The sequence below is a fragment of the Pagrus major genome, chromosome 4 (assembly GCF_040436345.1).
Source record: "Pagrus major chromosome 4, Pma_NU_1.0".
Lineage (NCBI taxonomy): Eukaryota > Metazoa > Chordata > Actinopteri > Spariformes > Sparidae > Pagrus > Pagrus major.
In genome coordinates this window covers 1,980,363-1,999,362 of record NC_133218.1, presented here as the reverse complement: position 1 = coordinate 1,999,362, position 19,000 = coordinate 1,980,363, and the positions used below count along the sequence as shown (strand labels likewise).

The 19,000-nt window shown below is 40.8% G+C and overlaps 1 protein-coding gene across 2 annotated transcripts in view; it reads right to left on the bottom strand.

Annotated features, from left to right (window-relative positions):
* Positions 1–6,028: 6,028 nt before the first annotated feature.
* Positions 6,029–19,000, bottom strand: part of pcsk6 (proprotein convertase subtilisin/kexin type 6) — a 46,368-nt gene continuing 33,396 nt past the window's right edge. The window contains exons 16-21 of one of the 2 annotated variants that reach the window (XM_073463738.1): positions 18,496–18,692; positions 14,042–14,129; positions 13,547–13,650; positions 13,199–13,328; positions 11,831–11,943; positions 6,029–7,912 (exon numbers count right to left, since the gene is read on the bottom strand). In XM_073463738.1, the coding sequence (XP_073319839.1) occupies positions 7,815–7,912; positions 11,831–11,943; positions 13,199–13,328; positions 13,547–13,650; positions 14,042–14,129; positions 18,496–18,692 (730 nt within the window). In that variant the 3' untranslated portion in view covers positions 6,029–7,814. The remainder of the gene's footprint in view (positions 7,913–11,830; positions 11,944–13,198; positions 13,329–13,546; positions 13,651–14,041; positions 14,130–18,495; positions 18,693–19,000) is intronic. The other variant, XM_073463737.1, reaches the window with a different exon arrangement.

The following is a 19,000-nucleotide window of genomic DNA, read 5'->3' as shown; positions in this document are numbered from 1 at the left end:
AGTACCTGATCCCTGCTGCTTGGCTCTGATGATGATGATGATAAGTAGGAGGACAGGGTCGAGTAGTAGTAGTAGTACCTGAGCCCTGACACACATCAGTCTGTAAATATGTTTTCAAATGTAATATTTTTCTCCACTAGTCCATTTGTACTGGCGATATGTATTATATATAATGAAATGGATTCCAATTTGACTGGTTTTCTGACCCCCCAGGCCCCCCCAATAAAGCAAAACTGCACATTTCAGAGTGGCCTTTTATTGTGGCCAGCCTAAGGCACACCTGTGCAATATTCATGCTGTCTAATCAGCATCTTGATATGCCACACCTGTGAGGTGGGATGGATTATCTCGGCAAAGGAGAAGTGCTCACTAACACAGATTTAGACAGATTTGTGAACAATATTTGAGAGAAATGGTCTTTTGTGTATATAGAAAATGTTTTAGATCTTTGAGTTCAGCTCATGAAAAATGGGAGCAAAAACAAAAGTGTTGCGTTTATATTTTTGTTCAGTGTATATATATATACATACACATATATATACATCTATAAATATATATAGCCATTTGAGTCCAATCATCAGAGGGAGGAGTTGTAAAGTTTAATGGCCACAGGTAGGAATGACTTCCTGTGGCGCTCAGTGATGCATATGGGAGCAATTAGTCTCTCACTGAAGGTTCTCCTCTGTTTGACCAGAGCATTGTGGAGAGGGTGACAGCCATACTGCAGTATCACCCGCAACTTCAACAGCATCCTCCTATCTGACACTGCTGTCAAAGTGTCCAGCTCCACCCCCACAACGTCACTGGCCTTCCTGATCAGCTTGTTGAGTCTGTTGGCATCTGCTACTCTCAGTCTGCTGCCCCAGCACACAACAGCAACCAGAATACCAGATCTTCTTGTGGCAGGAAGCAATCCTTCAGAATAATGTTTTTTTGCATTGTCAAGTGTTGTTGGCTGGTAAAGCTTACGACAGGTTTTGTGCCAGGCAGCACGATTCTGATGTATGGATTCTTCATCTGGAAGTTCTACATCTGGTTTGGGGAGCAGCACCAATTGCTCTGAACTGACGTGCAAGGCTTATAATATCTGTGTATGCTCCCTCTCTACGACTGACAATTGGATTAGCAAGAGGGCAAACAAGTTTTTCCTCTCTTTGTTTTTGGCACAGAATGCATAGCTGCCATTTCGTTGTCCCAGGCATCTCATAACACCTGTTAGATTTTCTGTTTCTCTCTTTTAGGGTTGGTTCAGCAGTAACAGTAAAAGAAGGAATACTTACTTTTTATGTTCATTGCAACTTATGCAGTCACTTCAAAATAACAGTACCATGAGAACTTAACTAACTTGAGAGTTAGCCAAGTGGTTCAGTGAATTGTGATTACTGAGGGGCATCAATAAAAATGCACGATGGAATTACTGTATTCTTCAGGCATTTATTCACTCTTCCTACATGGACTGAATGGACTTTGCAAATGAGGCACATAGACGAATGAACTTAATCTATCTAAGCAGTAGAAGAGAGAAAATAAAGAAATGAGGAATAAAGGATAAATAACTAAAGGGCATGAAATGTAAGATTGTAAAATATTCTTGACATACATTAGGCTTATACCAAATTACTGTATGTGAAATGGAATAAATAATAAACACCTTCCCTTATTCACAATACTAAGGACATTCTCCAAAGTTACTATAGTTATTAATATAATTAATTTAAAAAAAGGTATGAAAATTGGTAGCCACCTTAGATTTTTGCCATACCATAATTTTCAAAACTTCCATATTTGAGCAACAGTTGATTCCCCACATAGTACTGACTTGCAATAGCAATAAAAATAATATTACATAGCAAAAGTAAGAAAATTAAGACCTTTTAAAAAAAAATCATAATTCCGATTTTGGCCATTTTAGAAAATGGGCCAAAAAACTATTTTCTTTCAATCTGGTTTCTTGTCCCTCGGACCAAAATTGTTCTATAGACCCTTATCTTCAATTTAGAAGAGAAAACAAAACTTTTGCATCAATTTTAAATGACTGAGTGCCTAGGCACCCCACTAATGATCAATGTGGACTCCCAGATACTTATAATCCTCCACAATGTCCACACTGACTCCCTGGATGGAAACAGGGGTCAATGGCACCTTGGTCCTCCTCAGGTCCACAACCAGTTCATTGGTCTTTGTCACATTGAGCTGTAGATGGTTCTGCTCACACCATGTGACAAAGTTGTCCACAGTAGTCCTGTACTCATCCTCAGTACCTTCACTGATACATCCAACTATTGCTGAGTCATCCGAGAACTTCTGGAGATGACAGGTCTCTGTGCAGTAGTTGAAGTCCGTGGTGTAGAGGGTGAAGAGGAAGGGAGAGAGGACAGTCCCCTGTGGGGCCCCGGTGTTGCTGACCACTTTACCTGATACACAGTGTTGTAAGCGCACATACTGTGGTCTGCCAGTCAGATAGTCAATAATCCAGGTCACAAGGGGGGAATCCACCTGCATTGCTGTCAGCTTCTCACCCAGTAGAGCCGGACGGATAGTGTTGAATGCACTCCTCAACTCCAAGTTTGGGCTGATAAGCAAACTGTAGGGGGTCCAAGAGTGGTTTGACCCAGGGCCGGAGCTGCTCCAAGATGAGTCTCTCCAGAGTCTTCATGATGTGGGAGGTCAGTGCCACAGGTCTGTAGTCCTTGAAGCCGCTGGGACGCATCATCTTTGGCAAAGGGACAAGGCAGGATGTCTTCCACATCACAGGGACCCTCTGTAGATTCAGGCTCATGCTGAAGACATGGTGAAGTACTCCACATAGCTGGGGGGCACAGGCTTTGAGAACCTTGGGACTGACACCATCAGGACCCGCAGCCTTGCCCGAGTGGAGTCTCACCAGCTGTCTGCTAACATGGTCAGCTGTGATGCTCACTGTAGAGGTGATAGGTAGGGGAGGGGGGGGAGAAGGTGGTAGTTGGTAGACAACAGTGGGATTGATGGTGGTGTTATCAGGGGGTGCAGGGGCCTCAGTATCAAATCTGTTAAAAAACAGATTGAGTTTGTTGGCCCGGTCCATGCTGCTTTCAACTTCTCTATTGCCAGTTGACCTAAATCCAGTGATGGTCCTCATTCCTCTCCAGATCCTCTCTCGTGATGTTCTGCTGAAGTTTCTGCTCCAGCTTCCTCCTGTAGTTTTCTTTACCCTCTCTGATCTTCACCTTTAGGCATCCCTGTATTGTTCTCACCTCCTCCCTGTTGCCAGCTCTGAATGCCGTCTTCTTTTCATTGAGGATTTCTTTGATGTCCTTGTTACCCACGGCTTGTTATTTGGTCAACAAAGATTAAGCTGGATTTCACTGAAAAAAGGTTTTTCAAATCAGTTTCCTACCCTAGAATGTTTGAAGTTGGATAAATATGATGGCAAACATGGTTTCAGTTGTTCTTTAATTCATATTTGGTCAAAACTTGCTTGTGGCAAATTTGAGCCAGAGAAGCAACTATTTGCACTGTGAAGTGGATTAAGCTGTATTTCACTGGAAAAAGGTTTTTCAAGGAAGTTTTCTACCGTGGAATGGTTGAAGTTGGATAAACATTATGGCAAACATGCTTTCAGTTGTTCTTTAATTCATTTTTGGTCAAAACTCTTCTGGCAAATTTGAGCTTTTCTCAGTGAAATAAGCGTCTTTTTGCATAGTGAGGAAGATTAGGCTGTATTTCACTGGAAAAAGGTTTTTCAAGGAAGTTTTCTACCTTGGAATGGTTGAAGTTGGATAAACATTATGGCAAACATGCTTTCAGTTCTTTAATATTCATATTTTGTCAAAACTCGCTTATGGCAATTTAAGCTTTTCTCAGTGAAATAAGCGTCTTTTTGCACTGGGAAGTAGATTAAGCTGGATTTAACTGAAAAGGGGTTTTTCAAGGAAGTTTCCTGCTGTGGAATGGTTGAAGTTGGATAAATATGATGGCAAACATGGTTTCAGTTGATGTTTGATTCATATTTGGTCAAAACTCGCTTATGGCAAATTTCAGCTTTTCTTAGTGAAATAAGCGTCTTTTTGCACAGTGAGGAAGATTAAGCTGTATGTCACTGAAAAAGGGTTTTTCAGGTAAGTTTCCTACCTTGGAATGGTTGAAGGTGGATAAACATTATGGCAAACATGGTTTCAGTTGTTCTTTAATTTTGATATTTGGTCAAAACTCGCTTATGGCAATTTTGAGTGTTTCTAAGCAAGAGAAGCGTCTATTTACACTGTGAAGTGGATTAAGCTGTATTTCATTGAAAAGGGTTTTTTCAAGGAAGTTTCCTACCATGGAATGGTTGAAGTTGGATAAATATGATGTCAAACATGGTTTCAGTTGCTCTTTAATTCATTTTCAGTCAAAACTCGCTTATGGCAATTTTGAGTGTTTCTAAGCGAGAGAAGCATATTTTTGCATATTGAAGTAGATGAAACTGCATTTCACTGAAAAAAATGTTTTTCAAGGAAGTTTCCTACCCAGGAATGGTTGAAGTTAATTTAATATTATGGCAAACATTGTTGTTTTTTAATTCATATTTGGTCAAATATCACTTATGGTAATTTAAGCATTTCTCAGTGAATTAAGTGTCTTTTTGCACTGGGAAGTGGATTAAGCTGTATTTCACTGAAAAAAGGTTTTTCAAGGAACTTTCCTACCGTGGAATAGTTGAAGTTTGATGAATATTATAGGAGCCTAAATGCAATTTTTTGTTGATAAGTATTTGAATAATAATTTAAGTTGATATGTGAAAAAAGATTGTTGTTAATTATGATAAAAAAGAGGTTATTTACATCATTTACAGGTGAACAGTTCATATTAATAAGTTAGTACTTAATTCATTTCACTTAAAAATGTGTGGATGTTTTTTGGTTTAAAAATCGCACATGTAACCTTTAATGCAGATGAGTGTGTGTGCGTGGTCGACGTAAAGCATGCAGTCAGGTCAGTGTCATGGAGTGGAGCCACACAGTTTTTTGACCTCTTTGCTTTTTACTTTACCTTTAGACTCCGCATTTTTGCTGTCTTTGGCTCTTGCCTTTCTTTTTTATTTTCATAATGCTGGACTATTGTATTTTGCCTTATTTTTCGGAGTAAACAATGAAAAGAAACGAAGGAATCGAGTGGAGTTTTTTTTGTCGTTCAAGTGGATAACCAGGGAGGAGAGTGTCAAGCTCATGGCTTCACTGATTAGGAACCTACAGATATGATGGCAAACATGCTTTCAGTTGTTCTTTAATTCATTTTTGGTCAAAACTTGCTCGTGGCTATTTTTTTGCGTTTCTTAGTGAGAGAAACGCCTTTTTGCTTTGTGAAATATAATAAACAGTATTTCACTGAAAAAGGGTTTTTCAAGGAGGTTTCCTGACCAGGAATGGTTGAAGTTGGACAAATATTATGGCAAACATGGTTTCAGTTGTTCTTTAATTCATTTTTGGTCAAAACTCGCTTATGGCAATTTTGAGCATATCTCAGCAAGATAAGCATGTTTTTCTACAGTTAAGTAGATTAATCTGTATTTCACAGAAAAAAAGTTTTTCAAGTAAGTTTCCTACCCAGGAATGTTTGAAGTTGGATAGATATTATGGCAAACACAGTTTCCGTGGTTCTTTAATCCATCTTTCATAAAAACTTGCTTATGGCAATTTTGAGCAAACCCATTCCCTTTGGGGATCAGTCAAAAGGGGTCAATAATAACACACATTAAACATCTAAATGTAATTAAGGTACATGATAAACAGAATGTTAAGTGGATGAATGTAAAAGTATAGATACATTACATATTGTGCTTTGCTTGTTCACCTTTATGCACATTCATTGGCTTGCCTCTTCTTTCTGTTTTCTCTCCACAAGCAGAGCTGGTCCTCACCGCCCTGGCCCAAAGCAAAATTCTGATAAGGCCATGTAAACCTTTGCCATTGTTGCACAGTCACACCTGACACCTCACTGCTTTTGTTGTGGAATTTCGTCTCGCTTGACCATTCAGGAGAGATGAAGAAGACTCAGAGACACCAATGACTTAAGTTGAAGTAGTTTATAAAACATGATCATTGAGGAACAAAATAACAGCACATCTGTCCACACAGAGCGATGTCATGTTAATCCTCCTGAGTCTCTCCAATGTTCAGATTATATCTACAGCTCAGAAAGCATCTCTCCCATACATGGTTATCTGTTTAACTACAAAGAAGGGAAAAGTTCCTGCAGAGCTTCTCACCTCTAGCCTAGTGAGGAATAGGAAGAAAATGGGTAGACAGTAAGTCTGCTACCATAGATAGATCGAAGGCCATCCTACAAGTTTACACAGTCAGCTTGGGTTTGTCGGGGATTTTGTTCTGTAGACATGTCTAGAGTAGCTTTGAATCCCTAAGTTGCAAAGACCATGAGAGATGTAAACTCAGTCTTAAGTCTTAAGATCAATGAATATTAACATTCTCACAAATAATACATTTAAAAAAATAAAATAAAATAATAAAATATAAAAGTGAGCTTTGGTTCTGCTGCCTGGTAATTAGTCCAGTCCTAACAGTAATATAGCTTTGTCTCTATAATGTAAACATAAATCTGTAGACTACGGCTGCAGATTTATGTCTCAAAGGAGGAATTTGTACTTGAGTATTTCCATTTTATCCAACTGTATACTTCTACTCCACTAAATCAGAGAGGCAAATATTGCATTGTATTGTACTTGTTTACTCCACTACATTTTTTTGAGTTACTAGTTGCCTCCCAGATTACAATTTTGCATCCTTCATGGGTTCAGAAAATTCTACTTTTTAAGATAAATAAACGATTTAAAAATCCTTTTGGATCAGCTGAAAAATACATTGTCATGAGATGTTTTTCTTACAGGACAGCCACAATACACACATATGATGATCTTATAGAATATGATGCATTGCTGTAGATTAAACTAGCCAACAGCATATAAAGTAATTAAAATGAGCTCAACCTTAAACATCCACAGCAGTAAAATGACACATACACATTAATGCAGCAGTAATATTAATCCAAAAACATCAGATATAATAGTAAAACACTGACAGGGAACATTTTACTGCACTGTTCTTTTACCTTTGGTACTTAAACTACTTTTACCTAAAGAGGCCATATTATGCTTTTTGGGTTTTTGCCTTTCCTTTTTTGTGTAATGTAGCCCTTTTGTGCATGTAAAGGGTCTGCAAAGTGAAAAAGCCCAAAGACTCTCCCACAGAAAACACTGCTCCTGCACTGCCTGAAACGCCTGGTTTGGAGTGGCAGTCCTGTCTTTAAAAAGCGCAGTGTGGTTTATTATTTACAATTTAACTGAGGTGAAAATACTCCTAAAAGGAAAACTCATTGAAATGGAAAATAAAATAAGTTGAGACCATGAAATTGTATTAACAGTTTAGTAAATTTGATAAACCAAAAATAAGTGTCAGCTCAATTCTTTACTATCTTTGAATAAAAGCAGTGTTTTTAAAAAGTACTTGTCATTGTTGTAAAAAGCACATTTATTATTAGTCAGTCTTGTGTATGTTCAAAATAATACAAACAATTCAGTGCTAAATGTGTGTACACATTCCATAGAGTGCAGTTTAAAAATGCCTGTTTTAAAAAGATCTATGAAAATCATACCTGCCATTAGCAACCTACAAAATAAAACTGCATAGCTTAAGTTAAATACCCTTGTTTTTAGCACAAATTAAAATACATTTTATTACCTTATAATATTTGTAACTGACATAGCTTTGACCAAATGGTAACACTTCAGTTTAATAGATTAAGAGTAAGAGAGAAGGAGGTGTCGGGAAGAGGTTGGCTTTTCATCCGTTCATCAGACAGGTACGACAGCAGAACTGACGGTAAAGCTTCTTCTCACAGAGACGGTTGGATTTGACCATCTCACAGAACACCTCGTGAGCTGACAGACAGAGCAGAGGCAGAGAATCAACATAACTAAATAAAGACTGAGCACAAGAACTTTACTGCCTGCGTCCTGTAGCCAGTACAGTCAAATCGGCTTAAGCCCCATTCACACTGCCGTTTGCGTGCGGGGATCCTGCGCCAATTCTCCGCGTCCGCCTCTGTGTGAAAGTTTCAGATGCTGCGAGGGGTGAAATTTCCCTCCGCCTCTGATGGGCCTCCGGAGGTAGTATCAGAGGCACAGTATTGGCGAACCGAACCAGTGTGAATGGATAAGCCGGCAGTGCGGAGCGAGGGTGTGTCGGTCTGATGGTGTTCACTGTCTGATAACTGTACAGACCCTTCACTCAACAAAGTATAGAGAAATGTCCCACAAAGCAACGTTACAGGACCAAACAACAGTAACGTAGTGACTGGTTGTGTCTTTGGCAACTTCTATGAGGAAAAAAAATACCGTAGTTATATGTGGAGAAGTGTCTGTCAGCCTGTCGGTCCTACTGACTCTTCGTCACATTTCTGCCTGAAAAACAGTGTCTGTCCCTGGCAAAAAACTTTAAAGGGACTTGGGGCAGGATCAAGAAATAAGACTCAATAGTGACTCGCCGGCCGTTGCGGCCGTTAGGGTAACTGCAGCCATCAGCCAAGCCGGCGTGGGAGCGCGCATGAGCTCTTCACAACTGCAGCTGATGCCGTCTCATCCCTATTCGTCAGACGCTTGACGCTTGGTCAAGTGCCCCTCGCGTCGATACCTGACGCAGGAGCTACCCCTTTGCGTTGGTCTTATCCGCTACACATGAAGCAGCCGGGAAGCTGCTCGCTGTGTGTAGCGACACACAAGCGCTGCGATTCACAGTTACGGTTGATGCAGTCTGAAAGGCACGGGCGAAAGCAAAGACGGCATATCGGGGGACAGAAATATCGTCTCTGATACGGGATTGCTGTGTGTTAGCGGCTAATGTTGCTACACAGACACAAACAAACCGTTAGCCTGTGGCTACAGCCAGCTGCTAACGTCACCTCCCGGATAACAGGTTGGGCTTTCAGTCCCATGTATAAAGGGACATATTTCTAACTATTCGGTTTCAGACTAAAGGGCCGTGGAAAATGCGCAGTCTGTAACTACTCAGTGTCACACAGCGGTGGACTAAGTTACATGTTGGAGCTAACGCTACTTTGCATGTTAGGTCACTCGAGTCCTCGGTGATCTCATATGATTTTCAAATCAAGCTCTAAACATGACCTGTAATGTTTTCTTACCTGGTTACTAGGAAATGAGCCATGTCAGCATCTGTTTTCAGTCCCAATTCAAGTTGAAGCTGCCTCCATGAGTCCAACACGTATCCGATGTGTATTCAGGTGCCAGCCCGCTTTGCTTGTAATTTTGTTTCGACTCACGACATGCTGCTGATAAAACCTTTGTTTTCTTCTTAGTATGACTTTTAAGTGGACTTTGTGTGGTGGTGGGTCGTTTGCTGGCTGTAGCAGAATCCATTACTACCCAAACACTAGTTTGGGTCCGCCGCGTTTGTTTACTTCCTGTATTCAAGTCGAAAGCCGGTTGAGGACGCGCATTCAGTGTCATCTGACGTCACGTCCGCAAGACTGCGCGGGAAATTCGCGCCCGAATTGCAGTACATTATACAGCACACAGCCTGTTCAAGGCAATGGAGAGATACGTGGGTGGGCTCATTCTTTTTGGTTTTGAACGCTTCATCACCCATTAGCATTAAAAATCTTAAAATGCATGTTTATAATTTCACAGATCCTGCCCCAAGTTCCTTTAACTCACCAACTGTTTGTCACGGTGAAAAAAATCACTGCGACGGTCAGCCCTCCACTGAGACTTCAGTGAACTTTCCCCCAGAAAACAGCCTCCCTCCCCGCGAGTGACAGAGTCAGACAGCGTCCTGTTTACTGATGGTGATTATGTAATTATGTTATTTAGAGAAAAACGTAACTTTGTCATTTTGTCATGTATGATGGGTCAGGATCCCAATCACAACACATTATAACAGCATCAGTATGATTATAAACAGTCAGTGTGTACATGTTTAGATTAACGAGTAAACACCGGGGAACCCGTTGAAAAAACCACACGTCATCACCATGACGCGTACCGTCACGCCTCTTTTGGAGCCGCGGCGCCGGCTTGCTGTGTGAATTATACTCTTCGTCTGGTTCGTCTTTTACGCCGGAGCTGCTGCAGCGATAATGCGGCGTCTCCTTGTGAAAAGGGCTATTGACTCTCTTCTTAGATCTGCTTTCTATTGAATGTGTCCATTTCTGAGAAAATATGATTGAGGACTATCATTGGAAAACTTGAATTGTGACCTAAACCACAAGACATTACCAATGGTGATCTGAAACCTGAAATCTCATTTTCATCTGATATTAACATCCAGAATCTGAATCAGTTTCATTGACCAAGTACATGCATAAACACACACACACACTACTGTTTATCAACAATAATGTGAATGGCAGGATGGGAGGTTGTTCACAGCAGGTCTTATCCAGGAGATCCTAAAGCTGCACAGAGTCAAACGGAAACCCCAGGTGAATAAGCTGATGTGGGTTAGTGTTGATGAAGGTTCTCAGTCATCCAGGTCATGGTAATTCTAAGTGCTATATCATAGGCAACTGGACTTGTTTCAGTTTCTTGTGGGTCATTGACCTAACTGGCCTTCATGTGGGTTGCTAGGGCTACTAGATAAACCGGACCTTTGTCAGAACCACTAAAAGATCCAGAGCAGACAGAGAGGAGGACACGGAAAAATGTAACAACATCGTCTTTCCTTATGTTGTGGGAACATCTGAGAAACTCAGGAGGATCTTCAATAAACAACATATCCGGGTTCACTTCAAACCTACCAACACGCTGAGGTAGACACTTGTTCATCATCATCAAGGACAAAACACTCAGGCATAAACAGAATGATGTAGTTTATGCTGTTCAGCCAGGACTGCACCATAAACCTCTCCATAAACAAATGGCACAACACAGGAGGGCCAACTCCTCAGGTCAAGACTCTGCTGTGCACTTACATCTGAAGGAGAAAAATCATTCCTTTGAGGACAACAATGTAAACATCTTGGCCAGAGAAGACAGATGGTTTGAAAGAGGAGTAAAAGAATCCATCTATGTCAAACTGGAACGACCGTCTTTGTACAGAGGAGGTGGCCTACGACATTACATATCACCCACATGCAATGCTTTACTGAGTCCCCCCCCCCACTGCTTAACAAGCAGTCACACCTGGGCTCACCTAGCCCTAGCAACCCACATGACCCACAAGTGGCCCTAACGACTCTGAAACTCAGAGCTCACACGTGTCCTTAACAACTCTGTAAGGACACTCCCACACAGAGTTTAAAGCCTGTGTAAGAGCCACAAGATGAGAATTTAAGTTAATTTAAAATATGATGCATAATTTATAATTTCATGTTATTTCATGTGCATACCAGGGAAACAATGTTAAAAGATTTAAAAACAAACTCATGTTGGTTAATATCATTTATGCTCCCTCCCTGATAAAACTTGCATATTAGACCTTTGTTTTGGTGATTCATGTGTGCAGTTGACTGATGCTTGGAGCTGCGGCAGGCACAGGAGCATATAGTTTTTCTACCGTGTGACGGACTATAATTTGATTTTTATTTTTTCTTTATTAAACGTTTGAACCGAATTACATCTTCTGTCATTCGCGTCAGACTGAAGTTATTGTGCCTACAGCTCGGGAAGTGGCTTTTTTGACGTCCAGAAGGAACGCCACTACAGCCTGTAACTCTCCCCTCCAGTTAGTTAGAACTGAAGAAGCCTCTTGGATGAGAGGTGAAACGTCTTCAAGAAACTGAAACAAGTCCAGTTGCCTACGATACAGCACTAAGAAGATGTGGGTTACTATTTCAAACTCACCATTATTACATGATGCATTCACAATACAAGTCCTGCTGACCAGACTATAACCCTCTTTGCATTTGGTGCAAGTTGTTCCATGGCCACTGCAGCTCAGACAGTTTTCCTCACACCTGGAGAAAAAAAAAAAACAAAACAACACAAAAAATAGCTGCATTAGGGGACTCAAGCAGCAAAATTGTCATTACTTTTACTTTGAAATCAAATTACAGCTGTTGGGACCCACAGATGAAGTTGGTCATTGTGGATTTCAAAATGGACACTAAACTGAACTCAGTTTCCCAGAATTCCCCAGTCTTCACACCTAGGTGCAAATTCAGCTTTGAGCTACTATTGGTCAGGATGACAGACCCCCCTCTGACCAGATATTCAAAACTCCAGCTCCTTCCTTTGTACTCTCTCTTCTCCACCTCTCTCCCCACGGGGCTGCCTGCCCTCAAGTTCTCTTCTCCTGGATTCTTCTGGGCCTAACAGCTGCTGAGAGCTGCAAGCTACATATTCAGCAGGCCCAAAGAACTTTTCCTTACAGCAGCGACACAAGGTCCTGCTAGTATTCCAGATCAGTAAGCACCAGCAGCTGTGATGCAAAGCTTGCCAGCTAACTCCACAATCCGAGGAACACGAAGCATGTTAGCACTGAGCTGCTATCCCTGCAAAGGAAAGGAGCGACCAGTTTCCTCCACTTGCTGACTTTTATAAGACTTTTTAGTACATGTTAGTTAGATTGTGTGTTTTCATCTTTGTGTTAAATAAAAAGACAACCTTCATGCTGTCTATTTAATAGTGTACAAGAGTGAATGTTGCCAACCTCTACTCTGTCAAGTACTCCAAAACCTTTCGACCATTACTAGCTGTTATGGTAATTTTTGTTGTAGTTGTTAAGTTAATTATTAATCAGAGTCACAAACTGACAATTTAGTACCTTTTTATGAGACTGATTTGGTGAATTGGCTATCTTTTCCCTTCTTCAAGTGTGGTGCCCCGAGGTGATCTAATGTAAATTGGATCGTATTATTTATCATAATTAATAATTATCCCTGATAATCAGTCATTATTCTTGATAGCCTAATTTAACCCAAAACTCCCTATTAATGTTGCATGACACAGCAACACGGATATGGTTCCTTCTGCCTCTGCACCAGAAAATGTCAGCATAAGTCTAATGTAACTGATAAAAGAACAAGCTAAGATTGAGATTTTACAGCAGTTTGAATTATTACAAATGAGAAACATCACAAATGAGAAACATCACTGACTGACTGACTGACTGACTACTTGGATATTTACTGGCAGCACTGTTATTAATGAAAAACATTTTCAAGTAATGCAGAGATGAACCAGGGATATTTGTCAGACTGAATCACACACCTGTGACACATCTTATGAGGGACTCCTGCTGCCTCTCCAGAGTAGTAGCCAGGAGTACATGTCTGCACACACCTCCATTCCTGCTGTAGGTGGCCCTCAGCACACTGGATGCACTCCTCCTTACCTGGCCCTGGGAAGCCATCATGAAACTCAATGTCATGCAAGATGAAAACCTCCAGGTCACTTTTACAACACATTATCAGAAGCACACAGGCACTTTTGGAAAGACCAAAATATATTGACTCCTATACCTGAATGTTTTCAACTTTATGTGCTATGCCACAGGTCTTGTTTACCCCAGGTGTCCAAATCAGAAAAAAACTGCATATACCTGACAAACACACTGACCTGTGCACGTCCTACAAGAGGAATGGCATGAGCTGCACGTCATCTCTTCCAGATTGAAGAAGGTTCCAGTGGTGCATTCAGGAACACAAGTGACCCCAGCCAGACTATAATCAAAACCCCACAACTGAATTACAATACATAGTTTTAAAACAAAGTTGAAATATAAATGGCAGTCTAATGCTCAGGACACATTGCCTCTTGCTTTTCATTTTGGCACCCATGTTAAAAGGTTAGAGCAGCTACAGCAGAGCATCATCTAGAGATTCCTGTCTCACCTACTTTCTGTGAGATGCACGTGATTCTCAGAAAAAATAGACAGTGTAAAAGCTCTGTGGATAGTCATATTGACATCGTACCAGCAACATTATACCTTCACTACAGATTTTTGTCTATATGTGGACACCGCACATGTGTTAGCCGCAGCAGCTCAGCAGGGTAGCCGTCACACTCAGGTAGAGCCAAGCAGTGTGTCCCGGGTGTGGCTGGTTTACATACCTATAGCCTTCTTTGCAGGCAGTGCATCTGTCTGCATACCCCAGGCATCTCATACAAGTTTCATGACACTTCACACACTGTCTCTGATCTGGCAAGACAGAATACACAAGCATTCATATAGTAATGAAAATAGCAAAATTAGGTGTCCTGGATTTTCTTTACAATTTACATGTATTTATGTAAAAAAAAAAAAAATACTACACACTATATGAGTTTAATCAATAAAAAGATTATGACTGTTATTGTCATAGTTGTGTTAAAAACTTTGTAAGCTGAAGTAGTGACCCTAGTGTACGCTGGAGTAAGTCTAAAGATGTGTTTGCGCTACATGGTACGTCTTGGCTATACACGACACGACTCGACTCACTTGCTTTACTAGGTAAACTTCTCAATTTAGTTTTTAACCGCAGATAGTACACCCTTAACATAGGCAGGATTCTTAGCTGATTGTCATAGCGATGCTGCATGAAACTGCCTTGACATCATCTTCAGGCCTGCCATGTGTCTTGTCCGTGCCGGGACAAGATAATCTTGTAATAAATGTAATGTAATCTAATGTAATAAACCTTCTTCCCCATCTTTTTCTGGTGCATTGCTACAGTTCTTGGAACATTACCACCACTGACGGGGATAGTAGTAAGTATGATGCCTAAAACAAAACAAGGATGCACTAATAAAAACATTGCTTCATAGCGTGACCTATGGTAAAAAAAAAATCCGGAAAAAAAGTCAAGGCAAAACACAATTAAAAAAAGATAATCAGTGTTTTCCAAAAGAGAATGCAACACAGAAAGTTTCATTTGAAACGTGGCATACAACATTGATCACAACAATAATTGCCATTTCTATTTCTACTGCTACACTGATTTTTGGAATATGATAAGCACACCGACTCTGAATCAACAAACCAGTGGGCCTCAAGACAATTTAATACCAGGCCTCAAGGAAATATAACCCCAACTGAAACTGCAAGCAGTGATCAACGGGTCCTCGCACCCCTGCGTGTGTCGGCGCGTGTGCCAGCTGTAGCCCAGCAGCTGGACTTCGACCGTTCAGCACACAAATATATCAAGAATAGTGCTCACCATGAAAATGTTATGTAAATCAAATGACGATTGTCACGGAAGGCTTACTTCCTTTGCCAGTAGGTAGCGTAATGACTATAGCTCCTAAGTGGCATGTAGTGTTATAAGGTGGGACTGTGATGAAATATGTGAAATTGGGGAAGATTGGACCAACTTCGTGGTCGTAATGAACAATGCCTTGATACGGCATTGGCATCCAATGAGAACTCACAATCTTTACAGTCGTCAAGGTCTTAAGGCATTTCTGACCAACTTTGGGCTGGATTTGGTCAACCTGCATGGAGGAATACATAGACGTATAGAAAAATGTAATTTCTAGTTGCCACTAGGTGGCGTTATGACTCTGAGTGAATATTGGCAAGTTAACATGTTCAGGGCTCTTATCAAACATGTGAAGTTTAGGGGAAATTCAGTAATGTATAATACAGTTACAACAACTTCCTGTTTTACAGCAGATCATCGATCTTCGCGCCACCACATCCATGCGAATACTCACAAGCTTCACAATACAGCATCATCAAGGTCTTCAGTATTTTCTCACCATGTTTGAAACAGATCTGGTCATCCAGAAGTACATAATTGTTTGTAATTTCCTGCTTCCAAATGGGGGTGCTACGGTTTTAACTGAATGACGGTTACCAAACGTGAAGTTTGGTGCAAATTCGACCATGTACAGTTGAGTTACAGCAACTTCCTGTTTTGTGGCTAATCATCAACATTTGCAAAGCCACCACAACCAATCCCTTCAGCGAAAACTCAAGTTTTTAAAACATTGGTGTGATACACGTGTATAAACTTTAACACATGTAAGTGAAAGTAGCCCTAGGGTCCGTGTATCATCTGATCATTCAGTTATTCCATTCTATGAAAACTAGTGTTTGTTTTCCTATTTTCAGCCCAAAACGGAAAATATAATAAACAAGGAAACCAAAACGAATAATTATTGTCACACATTATTGTCACACCGCGGTGAGGTTGTCTCGTCTTGGGTTATTGTCTGGTCATTTCCTGTTTTATTTTGAAAATCTAACTCTCCTCTCGTTTCAGATCACTTGCCCTTCCTCTTGTGTCACCTGCCTGTCTCCCCTGATTCCTGATTGTGTCCACCTGTGCCCCATTTCCCTCATGTGTTTAAAAGTCTGCGTTCCCCTTTGTCCTGTGCCAAAGTGTCTCGTTTCATGTCCGACCACAGAAGCCTAAACCATAGTCCTGATCCAAAGCCACAGCGTATTCGTGAGTTTTTGTTGTATCCTCGTAAGAGTGAATTTCTGTTAAATTTTCATAGTCATTAGTTTAAGTCCTTTTGTCAGCCTCCCTTGGGAGAGATTTTCTGTTTATTGTTTTATATGGTTAATGTTTTGAAGCCCGTTGATTTCCTCCTTAGGAGTGATTTTGATTTTGATAAATTTTGTACTTAGAGTTTCCTCCTTAAGAGTGATTTTGATTTTGATAGCTAGTTTTCCTCCCTAGGAGTGAATTTTGTTTAAGCCTAGTTTTTCCCTTCCGATAGATTCTCATAGAGTAATTTTCACAGTCCATTTGTTTTGGAAATCACTCTCGAGAGAGCCTTGTTAAAACTCAATAAAAGCAGCTCACTGACACCTCAGCTATTGAGTCCTGTATTGAGTCTCGGCCTGACAATTATAACTAAATAATATAAATCTAATTTACATTTTCCGTTATTGTTATACCATTTCCCACAGTACATTTCTGCTGTGTGGCTACACTTTGCACATGCACAATGTCTGGTTTGTCTTTTACGCCGGAGCTGCTTGGTTCTGTGTGAACAACCAACGGCGGAGAATTGGCGAACCGCTGCTGCGGCGATAATGCGGCGTCTCTGTGTGATTTCAGAGCTTCCTCGCTGGAAACCCATTTCTCTGAACTTTTCTGAGATCTCCTGATATGTCACTCCATTCATAAACATGCCATTAATTAGAGACATGTATGGCTCGAGTGAGGCCATTAGAACGTGGGACTCCAGTGGTCTACTGGGACTGGACCATAGACTGTACACAGTCAATGGACTGGACCGTGGGACTTTTGGCGCTCAGACCGGTGTGTTGTTGCTCCCCATGGATACAGAGCGACTATACATTGTGCATGTGCAAAGCGTGGCCACACAGCAGAAATGTACCGTGGGAAATGGTATAACAATAACGGAAAATGTAAATTAGATTTATTATTTCGTTTTGGTTTCCTTGTTTATTATATTTTTCATTTTGGGCTGAAAATAGGAAAACATACACCAGTTTTCAATGTTTGGTGCATACAAAAAAACAGAAAAATGTTTTGTTTTTCGTTTGCCACATTAAATGGAATAATTGAATGGTCAGATGATACACGGACCCCCCAGGGAATTCATCAAAGGCTGCGCTAGCAAGCCATTTCACTACACCCATGGCCGAAACCATAAAATACGTACATTTCCACCAAGTTTGAATATTGCGTAAACTTTCATGAATTTTTGACTGTGTTGACCCTCAAAATAGCAATTAATTTTAGAGAATAAAGATTCATCGCATTTCAAACGGGGATTGGGCCCTAATAATATTCCCTATAACTTCCCTATAACAGGCTATTTGTGCTGTATTTATCCTTTACTTGGTGGGGTTTGTCGTTGTTGCATCTTTCCCTTTACTCCCCATCTAGCCCACAGAGTGACTTTGAAAAAGGCAAGTTCATGGGACCTAACCCACCTACTTTGCTACTCCTTTTGCATGTGCTGTGTTTACAATATATTTCTGAGGGACAGTGTTTTAGGAAGGTGAGATAAACGTAGTTGTTTGTGTGTGTGCATGTATGTAACATCCAGACATTTGAATGATGTTGTCAATAACCACACACCAGTCCATCAGCCAATCGGCAAAGAACACTGAAAATATACTGTATAAGATCATGGAAAGAAAGGGCAACCCCCGATCTACATGACATGCTACATATCATATATTTAGAGGTGCAATATGTACGAATTTTAGTTTGGTTAAGATGAACTAAAATTATATACAGAATGTGAAAAAATAACAGTTTTGATATGTGATTTCTGTATGTTGCAAGTATATATACTGAAATTAGCATGCTAACCAGCTAGCCCCAGACCGTCCGAGTCCAAAGCTCCCTTGCTAGCCATGTAAACACAAACACTTCCCCGGTGTCCTGAGTTCACAGTCCGGACCGCTATAGCTGCCCTGCCAACTGAGTTAACTAGCTATTGGCTGCTACAATAAGCAGCAGTTAGCAGTGACTGTGGTCATTTACTGACCCCTATTTGCTTTAAGCATCAATTCAACAGGTGGCCAATTCTTACATACTGCACCTCTCATAAAAGGTCAATTGTGTTTGGTCTACACTGTGGATGTGTTGACTTACTGTCATCAGCAAAGTAACCTGGGGGGCAGGTATCACTGCAGCTGGAGTTGAGTGTGTCAAGGTAAATTCCTCTTCGACAGGAGTGACAGTCGCCAGCTGATCGGCCAACACATCTCTCACAGCCTTTATAACAGCGTCTACAGCGACGAGACGCTATGTCCTCGTAATATCCCAGTGGACAGTGGCTCACACAGGTTCTAAAATCAAATATGCAAAGAGAGTTAGCTTACAGCTGAACATATTTTAAATATGTCTCAGAAACTGAGCTGGCCTTGGTGTAAGGATTTTTTAATTGGTTGAACTCCAGTAGGCTGAGCTTCACAACCAAAACATTTTTGAGCTCAAAAGTGATAGAGCAGTAACAGTAAAACAGCAAGGGTATTGCTTCACATGGAGTTGACAGTGCTGCTCAACTTGCTTGTATTGCTTCACTGCTCGGAAATTCAGAAATGTAGTCTGAAGTATACTGGAGCACACAGATTTAAAGGTTAAGGGTTCAAGTTCA